Source organism: Penaeus chinensis, chromosome 21, assembly GCF_019202785.1.
Source record: "Penaeus chinensis breed Huanghai No. 1 chromosome 21, ASM1920278v2, whole genome shotgun sequence".
Lineage (NCBI taxonomy): Eukaryota > Metazoa > Arthropoda > Malacostraca > Decapoda > Penaeidae > Penaeus > Penaeus chinensis.
The window spans coordinates 12,677,791-12,687,790 of NC_061839.1; the positions used below are offsets into that span (position 1 = coordinate 12,677,791).

Consider the following 10,000-nt stretch of genomic DNA (forward strand, 5'->3'; position numbering starts at 1 on the left):
TATAAAATGCAGAGAAACAAAAATCAATTATTAAAAAAGAGAAAGAAAGAAATGAAGAGGAAATGGGAAAGGAAGAAGGAAGGAAGGAAGGGGGAGGGAGAGAGGGAGAGAGGGGGAGAGGGAGAGAGAGGGAGAGAGAGAGGGAAAGAGAGAGAGAGAGAGAGAGAGAGAGAGAGAGAGAGAGAGAGAGAGAGAGAGAGAGAGAGAGAGAGAGAGAGAGAGAGAGAGAGAGAGAGAGAGAGAGAGAGAGAGGGGGGGGGGGGAGGGGGAGGAGGAGGATAAGGATAAGTCCGAAATGTGAAGCTGAGCTTCGCCCGGGCTATGCCAATGAGGGGAGCCCGGCCTGTGTCGACTAATGTCGACTCGCTAACGTGTGTCAGCTGGTGCTGACTCGGCTTTTGTCCTTACCCGCCGTGGTGCCCAGCCACAGCAGTAACCTCCAGGTGATAATTGTGAACCGCCGACCCCTCGGGTGAGAGGCCGGCACGTTACCACTGTACTAGCCCGGAGGCTGAGGAGGAGGATAGGGAGATGGAAAGAAAGAGAGGGGGGGGAGGGAGATGGGGAGATGCAAATATATGTATAATATACATATGTATGTATGTATAATATACATATATTATATATTTATATATGTAATATATATATATATATATATATATATATATATATATATATATATATATATATATATATGTATAATATACATATGTATGTATGTATAATATACATATATTATATATTTATATATGTAATATATATATATATATATATATATATATATATATATATATATATATATATATAGAGAGAGAGAGAGAGAGAGAGAGAGAGAGAGAGAGAGAGAGAGAGAGAGAGAGAGAGAGAGAGAGAGAGAGAGAGAGAGAGAGAGAGAGAGAGAGAGATAGATTGATATAGATACAGATTGTATATGCATATATATATATATATATATATATATATATATATATATATATATAGACAGATAGATAGAGATTATATATATATCTATATATATATATATATATATATATATATATATATATATATATATATATACATATATATATATATACATATACATAAAAGCGGAATTACCTTATTTTTGCAAATTTTGATACAGAAGAGGCTAATAACTGTTATTCATAATTTCACAGGCTGCAATTCTCTAAATAGAAATATACCTTACCTCCTCATCATCTACCTCAGATTCACTATCCAATTCTTCTTCTGCTTCCTCAGTTTCGGATTCTTCAGTTTCTGCCCTTTTCGTCTCTTCAACATCATCAATGATTATGTCCTTCAAAGAAGAAAAAATATCTATAAAAAAACATAGAAAGAAAGAAAGAGAGAGAGAGAGAGAGAGAGAGAATGTTCACTCAGCAGAATTTACAATGACAAGCGTTTAATATAGGAGAGAGAAAGATGATAGAAAAAAAGACAACCAAAAAGTGATGTTTTAAAATCATCATTATGTAACAGTAAAAATAAAAGTTTGTGTCGACAGTTATGTAACATTTACAACAGAGTATCTCATCTTACCCCTCTGATCTTGCCTTCTGCTTGCAGTATCTTCATTTGCTTCTTATAGGAACTAATCTGTTTCTTTAATGTCTCCATTTGCTCCGGACTGAGAGCTTCCACCAGCTAAGCAGAAAAGTACATTCATCATACAAATATAAAAATATTTCCTTTGGTCTTTATGCACAGTATCATATGAATATGAGAGAGTTACAGAAGGGATGAAGTGTATTTATCAAATATATATTCAAAGCAATCCAGTTAGTAGAAAAAAATAATAAATAAATAAATAAAATAAATATAAAAATAAAATATGTGATTGCAGAAATGAAAGACCTATTTCCATGCATATAAAAACTCTTGGATAAACCATAATACTCACAGCTTTGTCTCTTATCTTCCTCTGAAATTAAACAAATAAATATTTAACAAAAAGTGACCAGAAAACAGGCAAGGGATTTCAGTATGTCAAGATATGCTCTCAATGTTTAATTGCATATTCATCATAAAATCACTAAAAGTTGATGTTAACTCTTACCACTTCAGCAGTCTTTATTTCAAAGTCAAGCTTATCCCCGGAGTCTATCACTTCCTGGAACTTCTTTTCAAACCAGTCTATCCGCTCCAAGTATATCTATTTATCAATGAAAGAAAAAGAGTTCAAAACATTTCCATTTAAATATATTCCTTTTTTTCTTCAATCATATTTACTGTTCTGTCAATACTGTGAAATAATAATTACTTTTTTCTCCACTTTTCCTTCACCTTGATAATCATCCTATCTACTCTTTAAACAGAGTTCTAAACAAATCAATTACATTTAAGAATATAAAATTACAAAGTGTTACTTAGCAACAGTTAAGATTTACTTACGTTCTCAGTCCGTGGCCCACTCTGAAAAATATAAACATATATATTACCATTAATATTGTTTTTCTTAAATAAAGGTATGAGACAATAAATACATTCATACCTAATAATAATTGTAACAAGACCTTAATTTTAACATAGAACATAAAACAAAACTAATATCCTATTATTCTCATCTGGCAGTGACAGTATGGGATGATGATGATGATGATGATGATGATAATAATAATAATAAATAAATACTTTCAGGTAAGTAAACAAATATAGTTATATAGCTGGTACAATCAATATAACAAAACACTCATCCAGCATGGTCCTGCATGAGATTTCATACTTACATCCTTCAGTTCTGGATCCATCTGAAAATTAAAACAAGGAAAATAAAACATTTGGAAGGTCAAATTAGAACTAAAAGAAGGGATTGTTTAGTAAGCTGATGTGCAATCCCTAAAGGGTTAAGGATGTAATAAACCATCTCACTATCAACATATTTCTATAATTTTCATAAACTAAAATCATTACTTCAGAAGTTTAACAATGCATCTAGCCATTGGATCACATAATTCAGGGTCAATGCAGGCTGTAAGACACAGGCAAGAAAGACTGCTGAGGATGGGAGGCAAGAAGAAAGAGAAAGAGAAATCATATATATCTATATACCAAATGTATGTCAATGTTTTTAAAATGTAACTAAATTTCAAATTCCATGAAAATTCTACTTAACAAACAGTCAGTATTCTAGACTTACAACTTCTTGTTTTATCCTTTTCTGAAAGAGAAAATACAAAATATTAGATTTTCTTTTGGAGTGAGATGTAATCATGTTATACGTCATTCAAATTTACATCAAAACTGAGGGTATTTATATTGCAAATAGCACATTTTTTTATTGGACCTGGAAACAGATAATTCTAATTCATAATGCTTATTTTGAATTCCATTTCAGTAAATTTTGATGTATAACATTATAAAGGAGAAGGAAAGTTACCAGCATTTGTTTATGATTTGGCATTCCATTCAAGGCAACAATAACACCTTCTTTTCCTAGGTCCCTTAACTTTTTTGCATAGTTCTTTTTTAACCGCTTCATCTTCTTGTCCTTCTCGTCTTGACTGAGAACTCTATTCATCTAGGGAAAAAAATAATAAAATGGCAATGAAAAACATGAAAGTACTTTCAACAACACTCAATTCATTCAAGAGACAACTGTACACTCATATACACTCTCTAAGACACATTTCTGATTAATTAAATTAACAAAAATGTATAAATTACAGAAATAATTTAGACTATTTTTACAAATCATACTTAACCCATTGGCGACCGGTATAGAAAACTAAACAAAAACTCTACGCTCTGGCGAACCACGGCAACGCGCCGACTTTGAGCGCGTGAATTTGGTACATCAAGCCGAATCATTGCCTCGGAGTGCTTTGGTGCGCCACCGCGGCGGACAGCAAACGCCACATTTCGAGCGTATTGTTATGACGCCTATAGGCGTGACCTGTCGCCATTGGGTTAAACACTATTGGGAAGTAGTAACCATACAAATAATATCTATCAAATTCAGAATAAAAAGATTAGCAGAGAAGAAAGTGGCTTTTTTTCAGTATTTGAGGGCAAACATAATGGATAGCTATGAGATTTATAGACAACATGGCCCAAAACAATGTGACAAATGAATATCTAAATTGACTTTTCGAGTAATGAACTTTTTTGAGAGAAAAATACACAACCAATATGATTACTCACATTATCAACAATTCACAAGTAAAGTGCACTAAAAAATGAAAAAAACAAACAAACCTTTTGAATTGCTTCCTCCCTCCGCTTTGCTTTTGGACAATTGTGGCCATTATATATTTGTTTTGGAAACATCTTCTCACTTACTCTTTCTTTAGGTACATACTCACCTGTACAGAGAAAAAGTATACATTAGTAACTAATGTGATGGAATTCTACAAAAAAATCAACCACAAAAAAGGAAGGAAAGAAAGAAGGAAGGAAGGAAGGAAGGAAGGAAGGAAGGAAGGAAGGAAGAAAGGAAGGAAGGAAGAAAGGAAGGAAGGAAAAAAAAAAAAGAAAGAAAGAAAGAAAAAAAAAGTGAAGCGGTGAGTTCATATTTCAAAGATATTCTCTTATGGCATATTGATTTACAGTACAAATCTATTGGATTGATTCTAGTTTTTACTCATAAATGTGGATCTGGCAAGAACATGTTCAAACAAGGCAAAGTGACAAAGTAGCAAGACAGTTCCATGAACCAAGATACTATTCCCTTGGGGGTTTTCACCTTAACCCCTATGATCTGGATGATGTGACCATTACATCATGAAAAACTTGGCTTGTGGGGCTGGTGACTTGAACAAGCCATCATGGAAAAATCTAGCTATGGACTGGGGCAAAGCAACTTGCCGTTGTGAGCATTTCAGCTGAAAGCCGGGGTGATAGGAAAAACTCTCCACGAGTGCATAAACCTCTTGGAAGTGATTAGACTCATTTGGCATTTAGGAGTTACTGACTACCTAGAGAGATGATTTGGTGTCAAGAGGTGGGGCATATATAGATGAACACAGGAAGGCCTAGTAATTGCCTCCTTGGTGACTGAGCACTCCAGGTGCCATAAATGTGTAACCAAAATCAAATAAACAAAACTGAGGTGGACAGTACTTGTATGCATACTCTTCTGGTCTCAACTGGTTGACTTAAAAGATAGTAACAATAATAATGCAAAAACATATCAAACAAATGCCATATATTTTTCCACCTATTCTATATCATATATATTTTTCACCTACTCTATGTTATTTGGATTTAAGAAATGGGCTAAACAGACAAAACTTAAACTCTCTACATTATGTATTATAATAGATCACGGACATACTTACATTTTAAAATCTTTCCTTTAACCAAATAACCATTCATTGTTTTTGCTGCAATTTTTGCAACATCTGGGACATGGAACTCCAGATAGCCATAACCACACACTGTACCAGTCTAGTAATTGAAAAATTAGATACATAAGTTAGGATGAAAAAAGGAAAATAACTTTAACCTTATTCATATGAATGTATGTGCATACAAATAAGTGAACACATACCACAATAACCATTTATAGTCTTGAAATATTACATTATTTTCATAAAACTTAATTTGTATTTATTTATTTTTTACTTCTATCAAAACACAACAAATGATAAAAACAAAAACTTACACTTTCACTCCGTGGCACAGACACCCTTGACAGTTTTCCAAACTGTGAGAAGAATGCCTTTAGTTCCCTATCATAAAATCCATGTGGGAGGTGAGATATAAAGACAACTCCTGATTCGGCTTCCTGAAATAAGAAAGGCTCAGCATGATTGTCATGTTCCTTAAAAAGAAAAAGGAAAATTTGTAACAAAATAAATCACTCCTAAATAAAGATAATAAAAAAGAAGAAGAAGAAAAAAAAAAAAGATAATAATAATAATAAAAAATAAATAAATAAATAAAATCTAAATGTGATACTAATATTACTTTTTAATGCAAGCATTCCAATTTTACTTCTGTCACTGAAAATATACAAATATATTTAAACAACACAAGGGTGAAAAATTCTACATAATGCCTGGTCCCAGAGGTAAACCATGAGAAATTAAATAAAGCTATACTGAGTCGATCATCTTTCTTAACACATTTTTTCATGAATGATTTCAGTACGAAATTCCATTCAAACTGACACTTCACTACACACTCTAATAATGACAGCAAGAAAGAGATACCCTACTATTCCCTTAGTATTATTGCTCTCTGGATGTAAGAATAATCATAACTCAGCAAGTAAAACATCAAAAATTATTTTCTTTAACATTTGGAATATTCTCAAGGAGTTGAAACAAGTTATCCTCACTCCCACCATTTCCTTCACTTATAATAATAAGACTATATACAAAAATATCTTTACACTCACCAGGCTCTCCTGTACTTTGGGAACTTTTTTCACCTTAGGCTTCTTCTTCTTCATAAATTTAGGTTTTGGTTTGGCACCATTTATGACCTTCATCTTGTATGAATAAACTCACTCTTCTTCACCTGCCAAGAAAGAGAATAAGAAAATCATAAGGACAACATCTTTAATAAATTTTATATTTTTTCGTTTCCATGCAAGTATTGCTTTAACCTCAAAAACTAAGGATCATGAAGTCTGGAATCATTTTTTTTAAACAGACAGCTTTTTATTCTTGCTTACAGGAATGCCCCTATCTCATGATGCATTTGTAAATGCTAAAAAAAACCTAGATGTGAGGAGCTCTTTAACTCCCAAAAATAAGCACTTATTCATAAACATTTGTTAAAAACTGATGGTGGCAGTTTAAAACAATAATTTTATGTTTTGAAAATAATGCAAATAAATGGTTATTCTGTATATAATTCTTTCTAAAAAACATCAAATCTTGAAGCATAAATTTTCAACCTTAGTAACCTATTTTATTTTTCATAACAAATTTGCACAATATATGCAGCACCAGAGTAACAGAAACGACACTGCTCCTGACAGCAGGGGAGGGTGTTTACCAGGGCTGCCCAAAACCAAAAATAACTGTCAAACATACTGAATAAAAATAGCAGCTATAGGTAATATTGATAAAAAACAAAGGCAACCAGTAGCAATTTAGCCATAAAAAATGTGTGCAAGCCCCAGAACATTAGGATTTGCAAAATATTGAGATTGTAGGACATTTCTTTAATTACTGGAACCTGCCCTATACAACTGCTGGAGTGAATCAAGAATCATGATGTCATCTTGTGTTAGGGAAGATGCAGGATACAGTAGTTCTGCAAGCAAGGTGAGAAAAAGCATGTTGCCATAGGTTTTCACATGGAAATCCTAAAATTGAATTGTATATTTTATCCTATTTTGGTAAAACTTAAGCATCTACGAGAATGTAAATGCTAAAGAAACTTCTGTTGAACCATTTCTGTCACAAATTGATAACAAAGACAGCTGAGAAGTTGTACAATTTATAAATTTCATGAGTTTCACATGAAACGACACAAAAGTAATATACACTTGTGCCAGAGCATAATTCAAGGGAAATTAATATATTTGAACATTAAGTGATGACAGGTACCTAATGTCAGGTCTAATAGTGTCAATCAGAACTGTAGTATTTAATCATGTGACAATAAAAGCTGAATCTTGGGGATGGTAACAGAAATTCAAATTCGATTCATCACAAAGTGTCAGGAAACCATTTTGATTTCCTATGAAATATGACAGAAATAATTATAGAAAATAGTGGATTGTGGTCCAGCTACTACCAATCCTCCAGAGCAGCATGACATGCAGCAGCAGCACATGGACTGCCCAGGCCTTCACTGACAGGGAGCCTCTCTTGCTCCCCTCTTGATCTCCACTCCACCTACTCCACCTACTCCACCTACTCCACCAAGCCATACAGTGGGCACTCACACCCACTACAAACATTCCATAATGAGATAAAACACCAAGACAAGTGGTAGATGCAACCCATCTACACCAACGGTCTGGAATTATCACAAAACCCTTTGTATAGGTTCTGTGATCTATTTACTGAATGATTTCTGCCGCGATATCATACGCTGCTAATGACATCTAAGGTCATTAGCAGCATATTCAAATTACAGTGATAGCATGCAGCTTAGGGGCAAAGTCTCTAGGTAAGGAAGCGTTATATACATCACAGGTCATATGGTGCTATGATAACGTAGAGTACTGAAAAGGATTAGGAATGAGCTAATGATTAGGGTAAAGTTACAAGTTGAACAGGACTAGAGGGTAGTGTGGCAGTGCAAAGAGTAGAGGGAGCTAATGGGGTAGTGTACAAGGTAAAGATTGTTTGAATGGACCGATTCTTTAAGGTACCCCCAGATTCGTCTGAAACTTGAAGAAATCTCTTACTGTACATCTGCATTTGTTTACAAGAAAATCGCTGTTAGGAGTTACTTCCAAATCATTCAAAAATATCTATTAAACTATTGTACTAACGTAAGTATGCATCACTCAATGCACCCTGCCGTTTAGGTGGCTTCACTTTTGACTTCTCGGTAATGTTTCTCTATGATACATTAAATATGCTTCTCACCAATTCAACATCATGACACCAAGTGATTCCCAAATCATATAAATAGTACAATATTCAACATAACACAGCTAACTAACTACACACCAGAGGATGTTCTGAAGCACGTGTCGTCCGTCTCGCAGGAGCACCTCGCTTGTTTACCGAAACGCGTCCGATTCCGTCACACATGTATGGAAGCCAACTGAAACATTTAGTAGAATGTTGCTTATTTTTTACTGAAATATATCAATGTTAACATTACAATGCTTAATATATATCAGTGCGTTTGATATTCCTATGGGAGAGATGTATTCGTAATTTATTTCGCACGAAGACCAATTCAATTGAAAGGATTCTAACAAGTGTGAAGAATACAGACGACTCGGTATGCGCAACTTCAAGATTTTCATCCATGGTTTTAATATTCTTAATTTGGAAACTAACAAAATCTTATGGATTTTTGTATAGTTAGAAATATATTTTTTTATCTATCATAGGCTTTAAAATTTAGATTATTTGGCCACATGTTCGGGTACGCAGTCTATCAACACGGTAGAGTGTTTTCACCATTCATATATATATATATATATATATATATATATATATATATATATATATATATATATATATATATATATACATATATGCATTTATATGAGTATATCTTTATATATATACATATATATAAATATATATATATATATTATATATATATATATATATATATATATATATATATATATATATATATATATATATATATATATATATATATCATATATATGTCTTACATATATATATACACATACATGTATATATATGTATATATATATATATATATATATATATATATATATATATATATATATACAATGTGTATATATATTTACATATATATATATAATATATATATGCTTATATATATATATATATATATATATATATATATATGTATGTGTACATATATGTAAGACATATATATGATATATATATATATATATATATATATATATATATATAAAATATATATATATATGTATATATATATATTTATATATAAAGATATACTCATATAAATGTATATATGTATATATGCATACATATATGTATATATAATATATATATATATATATACAAATATATGAATAGTGAAAACACTCTCCCATGTTGATACTATGGTAGAAAAACCCACAATGTAAAACTAGATTTATTGAAAGTGGGACAACAGTTTTGGAATCCACCTGGATTCCATCCTCTATCTATCTATCTATCTATATATATATATATGTACACACACACACACACACACACACACACACACACACACACACATATAAGACAACACACATATAAGACAAGTCTTTTTTTTTTTTTTTACAAATGATGTAGATTTATCTTCATACTGGGAGGAGATAAAAAGATTATTTATAACATGGTGCACATGGTAAAAAATAATTTGCTTTGAAAATTATGGTTGCAAATGCACACTTTACAGGGTGCTTGCAACATCACACAATAGTGCT

At 32.3% G+C, this 10,000-nt stretch overlaps 1 protein-coding gene across 2 annotated transcripts in view; it reads right to left on the reverse strand.

Annotated features, from left to right (window-relative positions):
* LOC125036364 (proteoglycan 4-like) overlaps positions 1–8,702 on the reverse strand; it is a 14,296-nt gene extending 5,594 nt beyond the window's left edge. For both annotated transcript variants that reach the window (XM_047628937.1, XM_047628936.1), the window contains exons 1-13: positions 8,583–8,702; positions 6,344–6,465; positions 5,606–5,728; positions 5,280–5,388; positions 4,198–4,304; positions 3,380–3,520; positions 3,140–3,160; positions 2,730–2,750; positions 2,395–2,415; positions 2,060–2,155; positions 1,904–1,924; positions 1,543–1,647; positions 1,190–1,300 (exon numbers count right to left, since the gene is read on the reverse strand). In XM_047628937.1, the coding sequence (XP_047484893.1) occupies positions 1,190–1,300; positions 1,543–1,647; positions 1,904–1,924; positions 2,060–2,155; positions 2,395–2,415; positions 2,730–2,750; positions 3,140–3,160; positions 3,380–3,520; positions 4,198–4,304; positions 5,280–5,388; positions 5,606–5,728; positions 6,344–6,436 (969 nt within the window). In that variant the 5' untranslated portion in view covers positions 6,437–6,465; positions 8,583–8,702. The remainder of the gene's footprint in view (positions 1–1,189; positions 1,301–1,542; positions 1,648–1,903; positions 1,925–2,059; positions 2,156–2,394; positions 2,416–2,729; positions 2,751–3,139; positions 3,161–3,379; positions 3,521–4,197; positions 4,305–5,279; positions 5,389–5,605; positions 5,729–6,343; positions 6,466–8,582) is intronic.
* Between the last annotated feature and the right edge of the window lie 1,298 nt (positions 8,703–10,000).